The following is a 20,355-nucleotide window of genomic DNA, read 5'->3' on the forward strand; positions in this document are numbered from 1 at the left end:
TTTCTCCTATACGGTTTTCGGGACTGCAGTACATCAGCTCTTTCACTTCTGTTTCTAAATCCTTCACTGATTTAATAGGACGAATTCAAGATTCCTGTCTCTCTCTGCTCGACAAAGCATACGTAGAAGGTGGGTGTTTCGCAGAGAAATTACGGAAACCAACTCGGCAGGTCGGCAGACAGCCTACGAGGTTGAGCAGACGTCGGCCGCTGTCTGTGTGCCAGCGAAACCTCCGACCCTCCCTTTGCCGCCCAGAAAGCTTTTCCTACAAGAGTTCGGTTACGATGCTTCCCCAAGTCCCAGAAAAGCACTAAGAAATCTCGGCGGGTCTGGCTCTCCTGTCACAGCCTGCGCCACATCTGCTGTTGTCTTTCTGATGAAAAAAACCACACATAACAAATACATCCTCAAGTACGTAAGACTTTGCGTTTTATTCGTTCCGTTGAAAACCCCGAGTTTGTCTGGAGGCACCCGTCCCACCCCCCTCGCGCCCGGCAGGGCCTCTGCAGGCGGCGGGCGCCTCTGTGGCTCCTGGTCTCACGCGAGGGGATTGAGTCCCGAGCTCTGTACATTCACAGTTCTGGATGCCCGCGACCCTAAGTCGCTACGAAAGAGAAAAGAGGATCAGGAGGAACAAACATCCATTCAGTGTCTGTTTATCAGAGATTTTTTTCCTGAAAACGCACAGCGGCGTTTCATTCAAAAACCCTTCATCCACAGACGCGGGGCCCAGGCCCTTCCTCAGAACATCTCAGCTTGTTCTCCTCCTTCATTGCCAGGTGTGGGTTTTTCTCTTTTAAAAATGAAACTCCACGCATCCCACGATCATGAAATCAGTCCTGTTTGCTACCAAGGCCGTGCGGGAAGCTCTGTGCCTGACGGGCGAGCGCCCTGGAATGTCAAGTCACCCCCCGCGCGGGGCAGGAGGGCCTTCGGAATGAACGGAAGTTACGGGTGTTTCCTTTTCTGACGTCTAACTGTAGACTCGCACATCTCCAAGCCTCAGGAAGTTAGTAAACATTTTCCCTGTACTTCTGGCTCTGGTGGTCACTTCCTATGGAGATGCCCCCAAGAGAAAATCCAATCCTCTTAGAAACTCAAAAAAAATTTCCCAAACAGACCCAGAGGCTTTGCTTCAGGGAACAAACTCAGTGGGTGGTTGTCATTGTGCTTTGAGGCCAGGTTTCTAGCTGTGTCACCAGGAGATGAATCAAGGTGGTTTCAGGAGAGTGAAGGCAGCACCTGGAGGCCCTCCCGAGCCGGTGGCACTGCTCCCAGCCCCCTCCTTCCCCGAGGCTCATCCGTCTCCAGATGCCCCGAGAACCCAGTCAGCGCAGGCAGGGCCTTCCAGGGTGTCACCATCCCCTGGGGCACCCGGCCCGGGAGGCAGGACCCCCCCCCCCCATTTCCACCCCAGCCCACCTCATCTCCCCCACATTCAATGCTCTGATCGGAGCTGACACTTCGGTGAAGTAGATCATGTCACACGGAAACAGAAACCCCAAGCTGGTATAAAAAGAGGGGGTTTGTAAAGGACCGAGGAGACAACCGGGCACCGGTTCCGGGCCCGGTGCCTCAGTGGAGAGGAGTTCCCTGGTCGAGAGGGGCTGGAGGGAGAGTGAGCTCAAAGCCCCAGCCAGCCTCAGGGTCAGTCAGGAAAAGGGCCTATAAATAAACATCCCCTGACCCTCAAAGGAAGATGAAGTAGAAAAGCAATTCTCTTTTCGTAAAAAAATGCTGAGTGTTTCCTGAAGTATCTAAATGAAGTTTATAAAATACTCATGAGCTCCTGAAAATATAGAAACGTTGAAAAATCAGATAGATGGCGGTCTGCCCACCGATTCCACCGAGGTCGGCAGAGCCTTTGTGCCGGAATCGAAACGCGGGTGACACGTCCTGCTTTCAGGTGCGTGTGGCAGCCGCCGGCCTGCGCGGCCTGGAGCGGATCAGCAGGGACGCTGGGAGAGGATGGAAACAAAATGGGAGGCTCGAGGTGAAAAGAGAGCAACGCCCGGGCCGGCCCCAGAGTGCCGCCTGGAAGGGAGCCCCAGGAGCCGCCCCCATGAGCTCGCCGCGCCCGTCAGGGCACGCAAGGCCACGGCCTCGGGCCCGCGCTGCTCTAGGACTCGGGCCCGAGGGCAGGAAAGGGACAGCACGTGTGGGAGCCTGGAGCCCGGATGCTGTCACGGCAGACGGGGCGGCGGCTGGGCAGAGGCCTCGTCTCTCCAGAACCTCACGTCCTAGTCCAGCTTCTTACGGAAAGGCTCCGCCCCAGCGGCCGAGTTTTCGGGGCTGAAGTCGGCGCAGAAGCCGTTGGGGGTGGGAGCCGGGGGCGTCGGCGTGCAGCTCTGGGACTGTGTCTGCTGGGGGTACAGGTGTTCCTCCGCGAAGTCGGGGTACGCTTCGGCAAACCTCTCGAAGTCGGCTGGAAAGACAGAGGCACCTTGGTTACCGGCCTGCGGGGGCAGAGGTCTAGAGTCCGGGTGTCTCCCTGGCGCCCCACTCACAGCCTGGGGGCGTCGTGGCATCTACGTGGACCCTCAGGAGGCCACGAGAAGCACCTCACTTTTCTCCGTGTACCCCATTCCCCGTGAAGACCAGCGCGGCCCTCACGTCCTTTCGGCTACTCCTGCTTTGGGGAAACTGAAGGATCAAGTCAGGGATGTATTGTGGGGGCTCAGCATCCTGGCAGCGGCCTGATACCCCCGAGGCAGGAGCCTCGATGGACACAGCTAGGCCCTGGGGACACCAGGTGCACAGAGAGTCACCCCGAGCCGCCGTGGGGTCTGCGCGGCTGTGTGTCCCACGGTGGCCCTGGGTCCCGGCGTCGGGGCGGGGAGCGCCCCCGGGCTTGCGCCGGGGCTCACCCTGGGGGCTCGGTGACGCTCAGAGCCCCGGGCCCAGGGCACGGCAAGCTGCAGCGGCTGCAGGGAAACGCCGTGCCCCCGCTGGGAGCGGAGCCGCCCGCAAGGGGAGTCTGTAGTCGGTCGGGGCTCCGAGGCTCGGCAGCAGCCCCCGCGCACCGGGAGGCACGGCCCCCTTTAGCGCAGACGCGCGCGCACACCCAAACCAACGCGCTGCGGCTCCTGCCTGACATTTGGATGCGATTTAAAAACACACCCAAACACCACGTGCACAATGACCTTTCCTGAGCAAACGTCTCCTCTCCCTTTAGGGAGATTACGGGCTCCTCCGCAGATGCACACGCGGCCGGCGCTGAGCGGGCCGCCTTCTGGGGTTGTCGCTCCCACAGCCCCGGCCTCGGGCCCCAGGGGGGGCTCCGCTCCCGGTTCCCGAGGGTCTCGGCTGTCCCGCTTTGTGTGGCGACAGGTGACGCAGCCCAAACCCCGGGAGACGAGATGCCCCAGGAATCGGTCCTGACGGGCCGGGCACAGAGTCCCTACCCCCACGGGGGACCCTGATCTCAGCCCGGCCGCAGCCCCGGGGATGGCGCCTACTTTACAGCTGGGCTGGGAACGTGCTTCTGTTCACGGCCTGCAGAAGCGAGACTGGAAGCTCCCTCCCCAGCCCTGCCAGGTTTCAGGCGGGCCTGGCGAGAGTGCAGGGGGGCAGAGCTGCCCCAGCTCCCCGCTGCTCACCGGACGTGATCCGGCCCTTCTCCTCTTGGTCGATCGCCCGGAAGAGGTCGGTCACCGCCAGTTCAGCCACTCCCAAGGCGGTCTTGAGGATGCTGGACAGGGCGTGCTCGTCTATGCTGCCATCCTCCTGCGACCCGTACATCTGCAAGGCAGGGGCGGGCGTCACCCCGTGGCCCCGGCAGCCCCGACCATCCGGGGCGGCCGTCTCTCCTCCTTGGCGTTGCCAGCTCTCCGGCCGGCCCAGACGCCGCGGGGCCAGAACGGCCGCAACTCAGCTGCACGACCGAGCCTTCGGGAGCACTGGGCGCCTCGGGCAGGGGCAGCCGGAGCCTGCAGTTCCCTCTGCTCTTGGGTTTTAAATCCAGCACGAAAGGGTGGGGTCTGCACTGCAACGCGAGGACCTGGCGCTCGGCCTTCGGCTGCGAGGCGCCCGCTTCACGGATGCCCACCTGAATGGACGCGCTGCGGCTGTGAGTCGCGGCGACCAGTGAAACCGCCAGGAAAGGAGCCGGGCCGCCCGCCGGCCGTGAGGTCCCCCTTCCAGAAGGCCCTGGGTGACCCACCTGACTGACCGCCTCAGGGACCCTGCTTCTCCTCTCCCGTGCCCTCATTCCCACTCTTACACTTGAAATTCGCCAAGAAAGAGTGAACCCCCCAAACCCTAGGCCCCTACCCTCAACCCCGACAAAGGCAGAGCCCCAGATCCACCCTCTCTCCCCGTGACCTGTGACCTCGCTGCAGCCGGGGCGCGCCGTGTGCCCTCCAGGACCTGTGACTCATAGACCTGTGTTTTCAGAGTTCCCCGATGGCTGTCGCCGAGGGCGTGCTGCGTCACACCGAGAGCCCCAGGGGCCGGTCCAGCCGCAACCCTGGCTACCGACGGGCCGAGACCAGCGCACGACCGCGTTGCATCCTGCGCCGTAAATTCCTGACCTCCTGCTCCTCCTGCCCCAGCCTCCCGCCAGCCTGACCAGGGGCTGCAGGAGAGCCGCGGGCCGCCACCCCGGCGCTGTCTGCGGGCTCTCCTCCCCACGCGGGGGGGCCCTCACCAACCTGCTCCCCAGCCCCCCAGGCTTCTTGGAGCGTTCACCCTGCCCTCCTGCCTAGAGGTGGGCTTCCCGCGGCGGGATGTCCACACGACCAGGACACAGCGGCCCCGCCGTGGGGACGCCCGGACAGCACGGGGCTGTCTGCCTGCCCAGGGGGCCCGTGAGGGCTGGTCACTGCAGGGGAGGTCATCGTGGAAAAGTGCCGGGACCCACGAGGCGGCACAGTGGCGCCGTCCCCCCTGCAGCGCTTGCACCCGCCCTCAGGTGGGGCCTTGGTAGCGCTGCTAGAAGGTGGTCATGCTCAGCTGTTTCACTGAGAAACAAGCTGGCCACCTCCCTGCCAGCCGCTGTCGTGGCAGCGGAGTCCACCGGGAGACGTCAGAGAAGCTGCTGCAGGGCCACCAGACGGGGCGTGGCCAAGGCAGCACCGGCACAGGGGCGATGAGCCCAAGGGCAACCCTGGGAGGCACCCGCCAAGGCCGGAGGGGGGGACGGGCTTTCTGAGACAGGGCGCTACCAAGGACCGCCGCCGCCTGATGAACCCCCCCGGCCTGACCCGCAGAAGCCGCCCTGCACCGTGGGGGACTCTCCCAGTGCACCACGCAGAGGGTCTGCTGGCGTCAGGAGGGAGAGAAGGGGTTCTCCCGGCAGTGAGTGCCAGCAGCTTCCTAACCTATACATCATGTTTTCGTGAGTCTGGCTAATGTGAGTTGCACCTGTGAGACACAGAATGTCTCCAGGTGGCATAGCGTGCCCAGCTCCATCCTAGGGGACTGACCAGGTGAGGCCATGCTTGAGGGCAGCCAGGTGGATCTGCGGGCGGTCCGGGACCCCATCGTGGGGCTTCCCCAGTCTCCCAGACTCAATGCACCCGTGGTGAACGGCCTGGCTCTGGGCTCTGCCGGGGCAGGCGGCTCCCTAGTCCCGAAGCCCTGCTTTCCTCTGGTCAGCAGGCTGATGGGGAGGCTGTGTTTGGAGATAGAACCCGGTCCTGCTCAGGCCTCTAGGACTCAGGAAGACCCTTCTCTGCACCCTTCTTATGAGTGAGGACTCTAATTCCAGGGAGAGATCAAGTCGAGGAGGTTTGCGGGCCTTTTTACAAACAACGGCTAGTACAAGCTTATGTGAGAAGAGCAGGCAAATGCTAAGTTTACCAAAGTCATAAGGGACTAGAAGACGTGTCACGAGTCTCGCGTGACCCAGGCCTCAGCGACCCCACAACTTGAAAGTCACGTACACGCCACGCTTACCTTGAACGCCAGCTGGATGGTGTCCAGGGTCTGGGACGGCCGGCAGACGACGGACAAGGCGACCACGTACTCCCGCATGTCCACCTCCCCGCGGCCTCTCTGGGAAGAGACGCTGTCAGGAGACGGCCCTGCCCCCTCCCGGGCATGGGTGTGATGTCACGGGCCTTTCGGCAACCCGCTTAAAAACACGCCAACTACAGGCGCGTTTATCAGCAAACGTTGATTTAAAGCCAAATTTCTATGTGCATTTGACAGCGTCTCTGAGGGAGGAGACACCCCAAAAGACTGGGTGGCTGGCAGGACGGGCAGAGGGCCGGTCTCCCCTTCTCTGCTTCCAACATTGTCCGAAGAACATTTCCATCACAAGGGAAACAGCTGCCCCCAAGCCCCCGCCCCCCACAAGGCCTTACCTCATCAAACAGGGCAAAGAGGTCCTGCAGCGCCTCGGACTCGGGGACCCCCAGCTGCGCCGCGAACTTGGGGAGAGTCAGGCTCCTGCTCTGCTTCATCCTGGCGCTTTCTGCATGTCTGTCCAGATCGCATTCGAGTTTTTCTGGTTTTAGCCTAAACAAAACATGAGGGTAACATTTTTTTTCAACAAAATTACAAAATGCTGAAAACGGCAGGTTTACTGTTCTGCATTAAAACCCAACAAAACATTAAAACGATTCATAGACCAAGCAGGAGTCAGTCTTCGAGAAAAGAGGCTCTTCCAGGAGCTTGAAGGCACGAGCGTGCCCCGTGCGAGCATCCGCAAAAGCACCGACACCCCGTGGGCGCACGGGCCCCACCCTTGGGCAGGTCCTCAGGGGATGGCCGACGGTGGGGGCGGGGGGGACATCCATAAAGAGACAGCCAGGGCTGACCGTTCAGGGTTTAAGACCCTTACTTCTGTGTGGAATGAAGCTGGTGTTTGAAAAAAAGAGAGAGAGAAAAAAGACAACCAACCCCCAACCTCAGAAAAAGCACCATTAATTATGACGGTTGCCCGCCCCTCGTGACCTCCAGCTCGGTCACGGGGTGCCCAGGCGGAGACCCCGCGGCGGCCTGGTGGGTGTCACAGGCGCCCACGGGAGCGCTGCCTCCAACTGGGCGCTCGAGAGAAAGGAGCGGGGGACTCACCCCAGGCCCCTCAGCAGCCTGGCAAACTCCAGAAGGCACGTGTCCGCGGGGAGACGAAGCTGGCCTTCCGCCAGGGCCAGCCGGCAGTCCTCAAAAGTGTAGTCAGTTACGGAGACGCCCAGGGCCCTGCGAGAGAGGAGGGCGCTGCCGTCAGCCGCCCCCTCGGGGCGCTGATTAAAGGCCACGTTCAGGGGGTCCCCGGGTGGCCTAGCGGTTAGGATTTGGCGCTTGCACTGCAGCGGCCCGGGTTCCACCCCTGGCCGGGGAACAGCCCTACGTGCCTCGAGGTGCGGCCAAAATTGAAACAAACAAAATAAATAAATAAAATAAAGACCCTATGCAGCACTAAACATCAGGGCCGAGGAGCTGAGCCCCAATCGCAGTGACGTGGAAGCCGGGGCTGCTTCGCGGTGAGCCTCGTAGCGCTGCGGCTTCCGCCCACTGGGAACTGGTGCGCGTCGAGCGCCTTAAAGAGGACTTCACCGCCGCAGTGGCGCTCGGTTCAGCTCAAGCCATCTTTGCAGGCAGCAGGGGCTGCTGCTATCTGTGCCGGCACCACCCTGAAGTCAGAGGGAGAGTCCGAACCCGGTCATTCCACAGAGCGGCGTCAGATTTCAAGAAAAATGGCCTTCTCCTGACTGTCATGGAAAAAGCGCACTCATGGTGGGAAATTTACCACATATAGAAAACTGCCCCCCAACCCCGCGTCCCTTACTGAAAGGGCGTTGACTCATTTCGACGGGACAGTCGGCCCTCCGGATCCGCGGTTCCACATCCAAGGACACAGAGGGCAGCTGCACTAGACCGTCTCACATAAGGGACTCGAGCATCCTTGGATTTTGGTCTCCGAGGCTCCTGGAACCAGTCCCTGGTGGGTACTGGGGCACAGCCAGAGTTCCTTGTTGCCACGGCAACGCTGGGTGCAGTCAGGTAATAAGGAAACAGCGACTCTGAAGGCTTCTTTCCGAGGCTGCTAAATTCCCCGCAAGAGCGCTTAGGCCTGGTCGCGTGGGGACAGACGCCAGAACTGCCCCAGGGGCTCCCGGGCCCCGGGAAGAGGGGCGAGGCTGGCTCAGGGGCCGCCTGCAAAGCTTGTCGGGAGCCCGGCCCTTCCCAGGTGCAGCCCTGGTACGACTGCAGCCCAGGGAGGTGACGGCCCACCCCGTGGTCTGGCTGTGAGGCAAGCGAGACCCGACGGGCTTCGGCCCTTTCCCACTGAACGTGACGCGTCTCTGTTAACACGGACAATATGACGCCGTAAAAGTTTCTTCAGGATACATATTAAAAATATTGAATAGTTAGTTTGTCTGAACATGAACTAAAAAAAAAAAAAAAATTACACCCAACCTGTGACTCTGTGGATATTATTTTCTTATCTGGAGGTTGATAGATCAAGGGTGTCACTCACTGCCCTGACCTCCCAGAAGCTGGGAGTTGAGAATCTCCCACATCCCGGCAGCTCTGGGTCCGCGGGTGGGACTGGGAGAAGGGGGGCCTGAGGGGAGCGGGCGCGCTTTGCTGGACTCCACGCCCGGTGCCTAACAGCCTGCGGGCGCCCGGGCAGACTGAACGCCTGGCTGAGTTTAATTCACGTGTGCTGAGGTTAAACGCATGATTTCGCTCAGTGTCTCACAGAATGCACTAAAGCGGGGACGACGCATCCGTAGTGAGGAGGCGGACTTTCCCTTGGAACCTCAGTCGCACCAGGGCAGCCGTGTGCACCTCCCCACAGGTGACGCCGTCCGAGCACCCCTCCGGGCGCTGCAGTGACCGAACTCGCGGGCAGCCCCGGCCCGGGAGGTGAGAGGAGGGGAGGGACGGGCCGGGATTGCCAGGAGGGGTGAAGGCACCTGGGGTCGGGGCTGAGGCTGCCAGGGCCTGAAACTAGCGGGAACTGCAGGGAAATAGGAGGGAGAATATTCCTAGCTACACACACACTGTTGTTCGAGCACCGTAAGGTGAGGTGCACAAATACCGCACTTATGGCTCGGCGGGCCGGAGTAAGAACCTTAGTAACGCTGTCTGGGTGGATGGCAAGCGTCGAGGACGCGCCGACCCGGGCCAGTGCTCTCGCCTGCGGCCCCGCTGCCCGTCTCCAAGGGACACGCACGCACGCAGCCCCCATGGGGACTGCTGGCTAACGGGGACGTTTGCAATGCGCAGAATTAAGTGGCAATGACCCATCTTCCGAATGTTGAACAAGCAGAAAGGTCCTCCAACAGGATCAGGAGACAAAGCACGCAGCCAAGCACACTCTGGCCGATGCTCAGCCTGCGCTGGTTGCAACCGCCTCCCCGACGCCACTGACCGGCTTTACAGCAAGGCCGCGACGCTGGCGGACGAGGGCACCGAGTCACGAACGCTCAGGGAGGCCGAGGGCCCCGGGGCTTCCCGCAGAGCCCGCCACCCCGCCGCGGAAGGGGCGCTCACTCACTCTGCCATCACGTGCCGCACGTTGCTGGCGTACAGTGTGGGGTCCTCCTTCTCCTCCTCTGAGGGGGCGTACACGGGGAGGAACTGGGCACACAGAGACGCCGGTTACCTGCGCGCGCGCGAGACGCGGCCCTCGCCCCCCCCCCCCCCCCCCCCCCCCCCCCCGCCGCCACGAGGACAGCCTCCTCCCGGACGAATCGAGACCTGTCAGAGCGCCCGCCGCGGGGAGCGCCTTCGGGGCTGTCGCTGCTGCCCATGCACGCGCACGCGTGCCCAGACACACGCGTGTGCCCACCCACAGCCCGCCGTTCCTCACCAGGAGCACCACCCCTCCGACACAGAAGCCAGTAAGTCGTGCTTATGAGCTCACACAGGGGCTTAGTCTTTAGAATCGAGAGAATCGCCCGTGTGCTTCCACGTCTGAAGTCTCAGTTTTGTGTTGTGGGTAACACGACAAGTTATTTCCACATGAAAGACTATTATTAGCTTTTTGACGGCTACTGCATTTGGAGAATATAATAAGCTGGCCCAGGAACGTGTGTCTCTGCATGTTTTAAATAAGTACGTCTCACACCCTGTGCCAACCCCCCACTGTAGGAAAGGAAAAAGACCATCACTGAGCCCTTTTCTTTAGTATGGATATATTCAAGAATACAGGAACATCCCCCAATCCTATCAATTCTCGTCACATAATTCTAGTCTTTCACTTAACTGCCACCTTTTAAAAAACTTTGTAAGTTGCAACAGTTCCTCATATTAGCACCGATGTCTTGTAGGAGCGACACAAAGAAAGAATTTAGAGTGATTTCACAAAGCCATACAGTTTCTTTCCAACTCTTAACATGAGAAAGCAGTCTGAAATAGAGCATATCTTCCTTGGAGTCTCACCCCGCCGCTGCCTCTTGGCCACCAGCAAACGAGCCACATAAAATACCCTGGGTGGCAGGCCAGCCGCCCTTGGACTCGGGCCATGGCCCTTTCAGCCCAGTCCTTTATAATTAAGCGGCTTATGTTCTACTGAAGTGAAAAACCTGGCTGAAAGCCGGGCTCATTTGTAAATTCAGTATTACTCTGCAGTATTTGTCAGAAGGTAGCAAATGAAATGCCTTAAGTTGTGGAAGACTCATCTCTCATTTTCAGGTGTAAGAGTAGCAAGTTAATTCCCCTTTTGAGAAAATAAACCCTATTCCTCATCCACTCAATTACATTTACAGGCTGCATGAATGCGACCATATTTATTTGAGTAGAGAGGACAGGTATTGTGACTTTGGAAATGGGCTGAATACCGGGAGGCAGTCCACCTGGTCTGACCAAGTATTAAACAGGATAACTGTAGGATAAGTTTAGCAGTACGATATCAGCAGTGTTAGTACTGGGTAAAAATATCAGCCAAAAGAATCATTAGCTGCAGGTATGCCGATCTTATACGCCCTTAAGCTATGCTGACCATAATAAAAGAATGATGGGCTGAGCTTCCTGTTGATTTTTAAAATCCTGTCTGAATGGATAAAAAAAAGTCACGCAAGAGACACAAAGTTGATGTAAAACCCCTGGGAAGCACCTTTAAGGAGTCATGAGAAATGGAAAAAGTTCAAAGCAAGACAGATGACATATAACTTTGTACAGATACCAACATGACATTGTATAATATTATATCTACAGAGACGCCTATATATCATTGTATCCATGTAACATTATATATATAGAGACGTCAAAATAACATCGTGTAACACTGTATCTATAGAGACCACAATATAGCATTATAACTATATAGACAACATAACATTGTATAACATCTGCATCCGTATAAACTCCCACGCAACACTGTGTAACGCTGTATCTATACGAACCTCAATTTCCACTTGATTGTGAAACTGACACAATGTGAGCCACAGGATTTTCAACCTTAAAAAAAATGAACGGATTTACAGCACTGGTTAAAAGATTCTCAATTCCTTTTAGTTAAGCTACTTCTAGTTCTGGAGCAAAGTCTCCAGACCCCGCTGCCCTGCAGAGGGCACCACCGAGCAGGCAATGCTCCTTCAGGAGGGGGTGCTGAGCCTTCCTCAGCCTAAATCTGAACCTTAAACACACCACTGAGTGACAGCGCTACTTTGATTAAACAGAAGTCTCCACTGAGCTTATTAAACACACGCACACGCGCCTGGCTGTGTCCTGGAAGCTGCCGTGCCCTGTTTGTCCTCCAGCTCAGGAAGTCTCGTCTACCCGACCCCGTCCCCTCCTGGCTGTCCCAGGCCCCACATCATGCCACCCCCATGCCTGGCCTCAGCGCTCCGTCCACCCCCCACTTCCACCTCATCGCTGCCAGCCCCACGCCCAGGCCACCGGGACCCTGAAGGATCCCCTTCCCAGACATTCCCCAGCTTCCGCCCACTCGGCCTCCAGCCTCAGCAATGCCACCCCCGCCACTCGGGCGCGCCAGGGGCCTCGGAGGGCTCTGCGTGGCCTCCGCCCCGAACGCCAGCCTCCATGCCGGCGCCTGGACCCCCGTACGCCCCCAGCAGCCGCGCGGGAGGAGGCCCCGTGCTCCCGTCCTCTCCGGGGCTGACCATGGGCAGCTGGTCGCCGAGCTGACAGACGCAGGCTGGAAGAGAAGTTCTCAGTTATCTTGGCCGGGGCCAAGGACAATTAACTTCAGTCCTGGAATCCAGGAGTGTGAGGAAGGCCAGCCTCGTGCAGCTAGCCTCCTTGGGCCGAACCGAACTGCTGTCCAGCAGCAGTGGCCCTGCGCTCCGTTTCTGCCTTTGCTAAAGCAAGCAGCACGGCGGTCACTGGAGCAGCACGGCGGTCACTGGAGCGGGCCTGCTTTCCTGGGAGGACAGGACAAACAAGACAGGGCGGGGTCTGACTTACGCTCCGGGGCCTTGCCACGTCCAGGTGATGGTGTCCTGGGGGCAGGAAAGGAGCGATGAGTCAGGAAGGAAGCCCCGAGTGTGCCGCGCTCTTCCTCCTCCTCCCCCTCCTCCTCCTCCCCCTCCCCCCTCCTCCTCTCCCCCTCCGCCTCCTCCTCCCCTTCTCCCCCGCCTCCCCCTCCCCCCCTCCTCCTCCCCTCCCCCCTCCTCCTCTCCCCCTCCGCCTCCCCCCCCCCCCTCCTTCTCCTCCTCGCCCACGGGCATGCCGGCCTCGCCCCGGGCCTCGCCCTGGCCACCTGGGCCCCCAGAGGCGCTGTCTTCCCTCCCGGCCACCTCCCCTCTGGGGCAGGGGAGAAGGGGGAGCCCACCACCGCAGGTCCCCCCCCCCCACTCGCTCACCTCTCCTCCCACGGCCCCGGGGTCACCCATCCCAGCGTCCGCCCAAGACCCCGGCCCGGCCCCCTTCTGCCTCCTCCTCCTCCGGGCGCCCGGGGCAACATTTCAGTCCACGCCCCGGACCTGCCCTGTGCTCTGCAGGCCCCTCCCTGCCCGTCACCACCACCTAGCCAGATGACGCTGTTGGCAGCCTCGCTGCAGCTCCACACCCACTTGAGCCCCCAGGGTCCTTGCCTGGACTCTTGGTCAGAGACACGCCCCCGACGGTCAGCCCCGGGCGGAGGCAGGGAGCGCAGAACAAAGCCACAGGGCTGCATCTCCCCCACCCCGTCACCCCCGTGCCTGCCCGGGGCCCCACGGGGACGTTTCAGACGCTCTCCACCCTCAGCCACCTATAGGTGAGCACCGTGGGTGACACGTCCTGTTTCTGCCCTGACACCGGCCACCCACCAGGGCTTCCTTCTCTCGCAGGCCTGACACCCACCCGCACCCTCGTGGCTCCTGGAAGCCCACCTGCCACGAGGCGTCCCACATGCAGTCCCCAGCCCAGCCCCCTCCACGCAGGTCTGTGCTCAAACCTTAAGCAGCCAAAGAGCACGGGACATAGACCATGAGCGCAAAGGGCAGGGGTGCCAGCTCCCCGACAGCCGAGCCGAACGTCCCCAGGAGAACCCAGTGCTGCACTTCAAATAAGCTGACGGAACAAACTGACAAAGGGGAATAGCTAGAATCCTGCCCCCCGGTGGCGGACTCTCACTCCCCGAAACCGGCCGGCGAACGCACCTCCTCGGAGCTCTACGAACAGCTGTGGCTGCCGGCCCGTGTGGCGGCCACTTCTGGCCGGCGCTCACACACTCTGGGCCCGTCCACACCCACGGGCACAGGGTCAGTGCGCTGACCGTGGACCCCAGGGCCCTGGCCCAGAAGAGGGCGGGCTGAAAGCCCCCGGTGCCCACCGACGTCACATGGGGGTTACAGAGAGGGCGGCCCAGGAGGAGCGCCCACAGGTGCCAGAACCTCGTCCAGGCCCCCCACCCTGCGGGCTGAGCTGGGGTCCGTCAAGATCACCCTTCTGCACCTGACAGAGGGACCATGGAGGCACTTAACCCCTTTCCCTCCTGCTCACCAGCCTTCGGGAATTAAATATTCTCAGTTTTAAAATGTCCCAGAGTGCGAACTGGGAGGCAAGAGCCGCCGAGGACACGGGGGGGGTCTCACGGCTACACGTCAGGCTCGAGGAAGGGCCAGGGCGTTGGGATCCATGAAAGCGGGACTTCGTGAGCTAGTGCTGGGGAATGTTCCAGAATGTCAGGGTAGATGGAGACAATGTCCTGAGACACTGGGCAATTCTCAGGCCCAGGAAATTCACTGGACATTCGTGCCAGGAAAACACACTCACCAGTTTGTTTGGGTACCGCAAAACCACCGGCTGGACAGGAACTCCTGGGATGAATGCACCTGCAGAGGGAGAAAGGGACACTTCTCATCTCCGTGGCAGCAAGTCCCCCGCACACACTTCCCGTGTGGGTCTCAGAACAAAGTGGGCTTCTCTGCCAGGCCTTCCCGGTCAGCATCATTCAGTGCTGGGCAGGTTTCCTCAACGTCTGTGCCAGCCGTGGACACTCAGAGAAAACCCCGGGGTCACAGGAGACAGGCACAAGAGCATCTCCGGGCCGAGGCACTTTGGTGGGAGTGAGGGTCTCTCCCGCCTTCTCAAGGCAAACAAGAAATAATTAAGAAAACTACTTACCAGGCTTGAAGGTAATTAGGCAGGTCCTGTTGGTACATGTGCCTTCTGGGAAAATCATTATCTTGAAATGGAAAAAAAAAAAAAAATCAGCATCAAAGGGACTATTCAGAGTTCACAGGGGCCAATTTCACAACCTATTTCCTCTAGTCCTGATGTGATTTCGGTACTTTAATTATATTCAGTTGAAAAAGTTAAGATGCAGATAGAAGGCTTCATTAATTTCCCTTCTAACTGCTGGTTGGACTGAAATCTGGAAGCAACGCAGGTACGCAAACAGCAAGTGCCTTCTTGGGCGGTGGGATAGGTGAACAGGTGGCCTCAGCGCCCACCTGCAGCTGCTGTGCAGACGAGACCCCACCGCCTGGAGCAGGCGGCCACGAGCACACAGCAGGACAGAGGCGCAGGGATGGAGAGCCCGCGGCCGAGTACCGGGGCCTGGGCGGGGGCAGTGGAGGGAGAGGCCGGGGCCGGGCCAGCGACACAAACCCCCACAGCGTCAGCAGCGAAGTAACGCCTTCCTCACCAGGACCTCCAATCACTCCGATTCCCACTGACTTCCAGCAACATAACGTAAGCTAACTTTGCCCTGCGTGGTGGAAAATACAGCCCGTGAGGTTGCTGTCAATCCTGGGCCCTGGAGAAAGATCACCTCCAAGGGGCACTGAGTCAGCATGGGGTCGACCCCAGCATGCCAGAGGGTCAGGCAGGTGAGCTGAATGACGGAGCGGGGGTCAGCCCATCCTTGTGCGGACGGCAGCTGGAGAGCCTGGAGGCACAGCCCCCAACGGGCTGCCCGTCCACGGGCATGAGTGCCACAAACAAGGCCTTCAATGTCTTCTGAGCAGCCAGAACCCAGAGAGCCCTGTGGGATTTCCAGCTTCTCGAGGTCAGCTCAAGTGAAAAGAAAATCTACACATATACAGCATAGGTCAAATGAACCCACAGCTAACACTGGCCGAGGCCCCTGCCCACTGGCCCGGGGCAGCCTTCCCAATTCCCCGAGGGAACCAGACACACGCCAGACAAGCCCGGGACTTTTAGAAGCAATGGGGTACACCTTGTAGCCTAACACAGCGTTCAGACATGAGACCACGCTGACCCCAGGGTCGGGGCAGACGGCTCTTTCCAACACAGAACTTAAAAGACGATTCGGGAACTTGAGATGCATGTGAGAATCGTTTTCCCCTGTTTCTTTTATTTTTAAAACGCCAGAACCCAAACTACCTGATATTTGGCACATTCTTGGATTTGCACTCATCGAAAATAAAACGAAACACACGGACCCCGGCCTCCAGAGGGAGCAAGCTCTGGCCTTCGTGTTTCTCTTTCCCCTCCAATTCCTAAGGTCACCTCTTGTGGGATAACTGCTGAGAACGCAAGCAGCACCGCACACCTGCGGCCACTTCCCACTGGACTGCGCCCGTCTCTTGATCACTTCCACGGTCTTCCTGCGAGAATCCTGGTCCATCCGGGACACGAACACTGGCCGGATGTACTTTATCAGCGCTGAAAGAGAGGGGGGCGGTGCTCACGTCGGGGTGGCTTCCCACAGGGCCCGGCGAGCCCCCCAGAGGTGCCCCGGGGGCTGTACCGCGGGGCAGGCGGCGCGGACCATGAGGGATCGGGGTGGGGGGGGCACTGAAGCCTCAGTGGACTTAGAGGATGGCCAGAAGCCCTGCAACCTGCGGGGCCAACAGTAACAGCTCCAGGCATCCACAGATGACAAATCGGGAGAAAGAGACAGATGGGGCTGACCCCATGGGGAGTGGAGAGCCTTTGGTCACCCGTGTCACCGGTGGGGGGCTGGTGGGGGGAAGCGGGGAGGCCCCAGAGCCAGAAGGGCCTGGGGCACGTGGCTCGGACCCCGCCAGCCTCGCTGAGGGCTGCAGATGCAGTCAAGTTCAGATGAGGTCACGCTGCGCCGGGGCGGGCCCCGATCGGTGACCGGTGTCCCCGTAAGGAGGGGAGAGGGATAGAGCGCCACGCCACGGCAGAGGCAAGGACAGGGTGACGCGACCGTGGCTGGGGGAGGCCCGGGAGAGCCGGGACCGCTGGAGACCGCAGGGCGGCCTGGGGTGGACCCTCCCTTGGGACTAACCTGCCGACACCGTGATTTTGGGCTTCTGAACCCCAGAACAGTGAGAGGATACACATTTCTGTAGTTCTGAGCTCTGTGGTCTGTGGTGCTTTGCCGTGGCTGCCCCAGGACACTCACACAGACCCCATTCCAGCACCACACGCACGGCCCCAGCAAGTGTGTGAGGTCAGGGCTCCCTGACCGAAGCCGACGGCGACACCCAGCACACTGGTCGCTTCGAACGAGATGTAAAGGGGGGAAGCTCCTTCTCGGAAAACCCTGAACTGACGGCAGGCAGAGGCCGTGGCAGTCGGTCACCCTCGTGGGCCGGTGAGGCCACGTCCCCACCTGCTCTGCCCCAGGGCCACACCTCACTGGGCCCAAGGTGAGCTCTGAGCTTCTTTTCTGAGCATTTCTGTTACTTGTAAAGAGTAGTATTTCATGACTTTTACTTCCTGGAGGTCTTCCAAAAAGCAAAGAAAAAACATTTGAAAAACGAATAAAATTCTATCTAGTTGGGTCCATGGCACTCATAAAATCTAAGTGGGTCTCAGTGAGTTTTTCCCGTGTCTTGAAACATTTTGCTTCTTCACCAACTTGGAACTCTCTTATCCTTCCTCACCGATTGCTCCTGATGCTGCTAGAAAATGACCATGAGAAGGAAAGGGAGGTTCGGAGGAACCACCCAGAAGGATGGGGTGCAGAGAAACGGGTGAGCCCAGCGACCGTCTTGCCTGAGCACGGCGGCGCTTCCCAGCGGGCGAGGGGGAGGGAGGCCTGCTCGCCTGGCAGGGGGGCGGGGTTTACCGGTCAGAGCTACTCTGTCTACGGGGCAAAGAGAAGAAAGCAGATGAGGAGGCTTTTCCCAATTCCTGGACGGGCCCGAGGCCCAAGGCGGGGAACCCGGAGGGCTCTCTGGACTCAGGACGGCGGGGGTCCCCGACTGCGCGCGTCTGTGGGGACCCCGCCCGAGAACTGCACGCTTCTGGGGACAGAAAGGAAACGCAGTCTCTGTCCCGCGAGCCCCGAGCCCGGACAGCGAGGGCCCGATGCCTGCTTCGCTGAAAGGCCACGTGTGGCTCTGTGGTCGAGACATTTGAAGCGGTGGGTAAGTGCATGGGAGAGGCAGGAAGGGAGGGAGCGAGGCCCCGGGGCACCTTGATGGCAGGCTTCTGGCCCCGGAGCTGGGAGAGGACCAATGCCTGCGATATTAAGCCCTCAGCTTTGGTGATGGGTTACGAGGTCTCAGGACGCTCATACACCTGGGTTTACGGTACAGAAACTAACCCAAAGGGACAGTTACTGAGTTGTCCCCAACTTCTAGAGCTTCTGTGTGATGAGGGTAACACGTTCCCGTTAGAGCTTCAAGGAGCGCTTCAACGCCTTAGAGCCAAGGGCACGTGCATGTTAATAAGACATGAAAATCACAACAATATCACAGAAGAAACCACAACAAAGCAAGCAGAGATGCAACGCCCGGTGCCTGTTTCACGTGGGTATGGCCTGTGTGGACGTGGCTGTGCCGTGTCACCGTGACCGGGACTGGCCAGCGCCGGGGGTTTTCCCTGCCAGCCGGACGGGGGGCTCACTCACTTCCCCATATCGGGATGTCTCTGCTCTCTGCCTTCATCACGATGGAGGACATCGTCATGGTGACGGGGATGGCATCGAAGTAGGAGGAGTGTGGTGCCAGGGTGAGGATGGCGGCCTCGGTGGGCAGCGCCTGCCGCCCCTTCACGGCCACGCGGTGGAAGCCGCCGGCAAACCACATGGTACGCATGATGGCCTTGAGCAGGACGTCCACGACCCTGCAAGAGAAGCGCCGCCGTCAGGCCCGGGCCCGGCGGGGGACGCAGCCCCGTCGCCCGCACCCCATCGGGGGCTGTGCCGATCCCAGGAGACCTGCCGCCACTGGAGGGAAGCGAACGCGGCCGTGCTTTCTTCCCGCCGACTGTGCACAGGAGCCGCGGAGCAGCCGTCGCATCCACTCGCTCAAGAAAACGGAAGCCGCGTCTCAGCCACGCGACAGGGCAGCAGATCGTGGGGAGGGAGGCCCACGGGACAGAACTAGAGACACAGACACGTCGGGTGATGTGGCAGCACCCTAAGGACATCAGTTTTAAATGCAAGGAAGTCATCGGCACCTAAACTGCACACGGAAGTGTGGAGAGGCGGCAGAGCTGAGGCCAGGAGCAGAGACTGCTGGGTCAGCCTCACCCTCGCCTCCCACAGGTGGCCTCAGGCTCCGGCATGCGGCTGTTACCCTCCGGAAACCAGCCTTTTCTGGATGCAATCAGATGGACAATAAACTTGGAAAACAGAGTAAAAATCAGGCTACATTAACTGAATGTGCTTCTTATTTATTCTTTTTTAAACATATGAGAACTTAAGCATCTAAATCTGCACATTCCCTTTCATAGGAATCTCTGATTCTACAAACCAGACCACTGTTCGTGTCACTGAAACCACAGTGAGCGATGGCCCGGCGGGCAAGTGACTACGGGCCACGCGCACCTGAGTCCTCGGGAGAAGGGCCACCTTCAGAAGGTCCCGCGTCTCGCTGTGCTGCTGTGCTACGCGGGTGAGCGGATCGGCTAAAAATCACTGCACAGAAGCACAAGAACCTAAATCCTCATTGGGTTGATTTCCCAAGGGGCTTAACAACCCTCCCAAGAGAATTCCCAAGATGAGCCACGACAGGTCTGAGCAGGTCTCGGAAGCTGCACCGCGCCTGCGAGGAGCCGCCTGGAAACGACCTCCTCTGACCACGGGCGGGTCCCGCGCAGTCACCCACGCAACACGGGGGCCACGCTGGGCGCTGCGCCCAGAGCTAGGTGACTGCAAAGCACGCACTTCCAGTCGCTTGTTCTACCGCACGTTTTTAAACGCACTTCTCTGCATGCAAGATATTTTTCACGATAAAGTCATTTACAAAAATAAAAGCCAATGGATGTCAACTGATGCACAAGGAGAAAGAATCGAGACTGTGGGGGAGGCTGTCCAGCTGCCTAGCGCAGCCAGTCCCAGGAAGGCAGGTCCAGGAGGAGAGCTGGTGAAAAGGGGGGTCAAATCTCAGCCCCTCCATCGGAGACACACCCACCACCTCTCGGGTCCAGCGGTCAAACAGTGACAGTGATGTACTGGCACAGGAAAAGCCAAATCTGATAATTCTCTAAGGTCTTGGAGGAGTTCTGTTCCCAAGCTGCCCGAGGGGAAGAGATGTCTATGGATGTGGGTACCGGCCTCAGAGCAGAGCCCCGGCCACTGCCCAGGGCAGGGCCAGCACCACGGTCCCCAAGGCAAGGGCTCCAGTGACACCGGAGATGCCAGAGCTTCTCCAGGGGAAGAGGATCGGGAGACAGATCGACTTGCTCAGGGCAGGACCCGCACCCAACTCCGCCTGTCGTTCATCGCACAGGTGGACACCTCAGACTTGGACGTGTGGGCAGAACCAGCTACATGACGGATAAGAGGAGTATGACACTGAGGAGATGCGAGGGCGGGCTTCAGAAGAGACGTGTAAAGATCCACACGCGCCAGGACATCACAGTGCCAGAGAGCAGGATGCTCTGAAAAGGTCCAGAGGGCAAGAAAAAGAAAATATTCTTGGAAATCAAAAGTCTCATGCAGAAATACCAGTTCCCTAAAAAGCCTCAAAAACGTGGAGAAGGGGACTTCCCAGAACATGCAGGAAAAAGAAAAGGACGGAACGATAAGATATAAAGAAAACAGTTTCTCAGAGTTGAGGAAAGACCCAGATCTTTAGCACCATCCCAAGGTGCTGAGCAGAATGAATTTTATGAAAA

The 20,355-nt window shown here is 59.4% G+C and overlaps 1 protein-coding gene across 3 annotated transcripts in view; it reads right to left on the minus strand.

Annotated features, from left to right (window-relative positions):
- Positions 1-407: 407 nt before the first annotated feature.
- Positions 408-20,355, minus strand: part of LPCAT1 (lysophosphatidylcholine acyltransferase 1) — a 40,884-nt gene continuing 20,936 nt past the window's right edge. For 2 of the 3 annotated variants that reach the window (XM_067030772.1, XM_067030771.1), the window contains exons 3-15: positions 18,452-18,616; positions 18,143-18,357; positions 15,866-15,978; positions 14,473-14,533; positions 14,122-14,180; positions 12,328-12,362; positions 11,304-11,358; positions 9,455-9,537; positions 7,021-7,146; positions 6,309-6,462; positions 5,899-5,997; positions 3,600-3,741; positions 408-2,425 (exon numbers count right to left, since the gene is read on the minus strand). In XM_067030772.1, coding sequence (XP_066886873.1) covers positions 2,241-2,425; positions 3,600-3,741; positions 5,899-5,997; positions 6,309-6,462; positions 7,021-7,146; positions 9,455-9,537; positions 11,304-11,358; positions 12,328-12,362; positions 14,122-14,180; positions 14,473-14,533; positions 15,866-15,978; positions 18,143-18,357; positions 18,452-18,616 — 1,492 coding nt within the window. In that variant the 3' untranslated portion in view covers positions 408-2,240. The remainder of the gene's footprint in view (positions 2,426-3,599; positions 3,742-5,898; positions 5,998-6,308; positions 6,463-7,020; positions 7,147-9,454; positions 9,538-11,303; positions 11,359-12,327; positions 12,363-14,121; positions 14,181-14,472; positions 14,534-15,865; positions 15,979-18,142; positions 18,358-18,451; positions 18,617-20,355) is intronic. The other variant, XM_059061562.2, reaches the window with a different exon arrangement.

This window comes from Kogia breviceps, chromosome 4 (assembly GCF_026419965.1).
Source record: "Kogia breviceps isolate mKogBre1 chromosome 4, mKogBre1 haplotype 1, whole genome shotgun sequence".
Classification (NCBI taxonomy): domain Eukaryota; kingdom Metazoa; phylum Chordata; class Mammalia; order Artiodactyla; family Physeteridae; genus Kogia; species Kogia breviceps.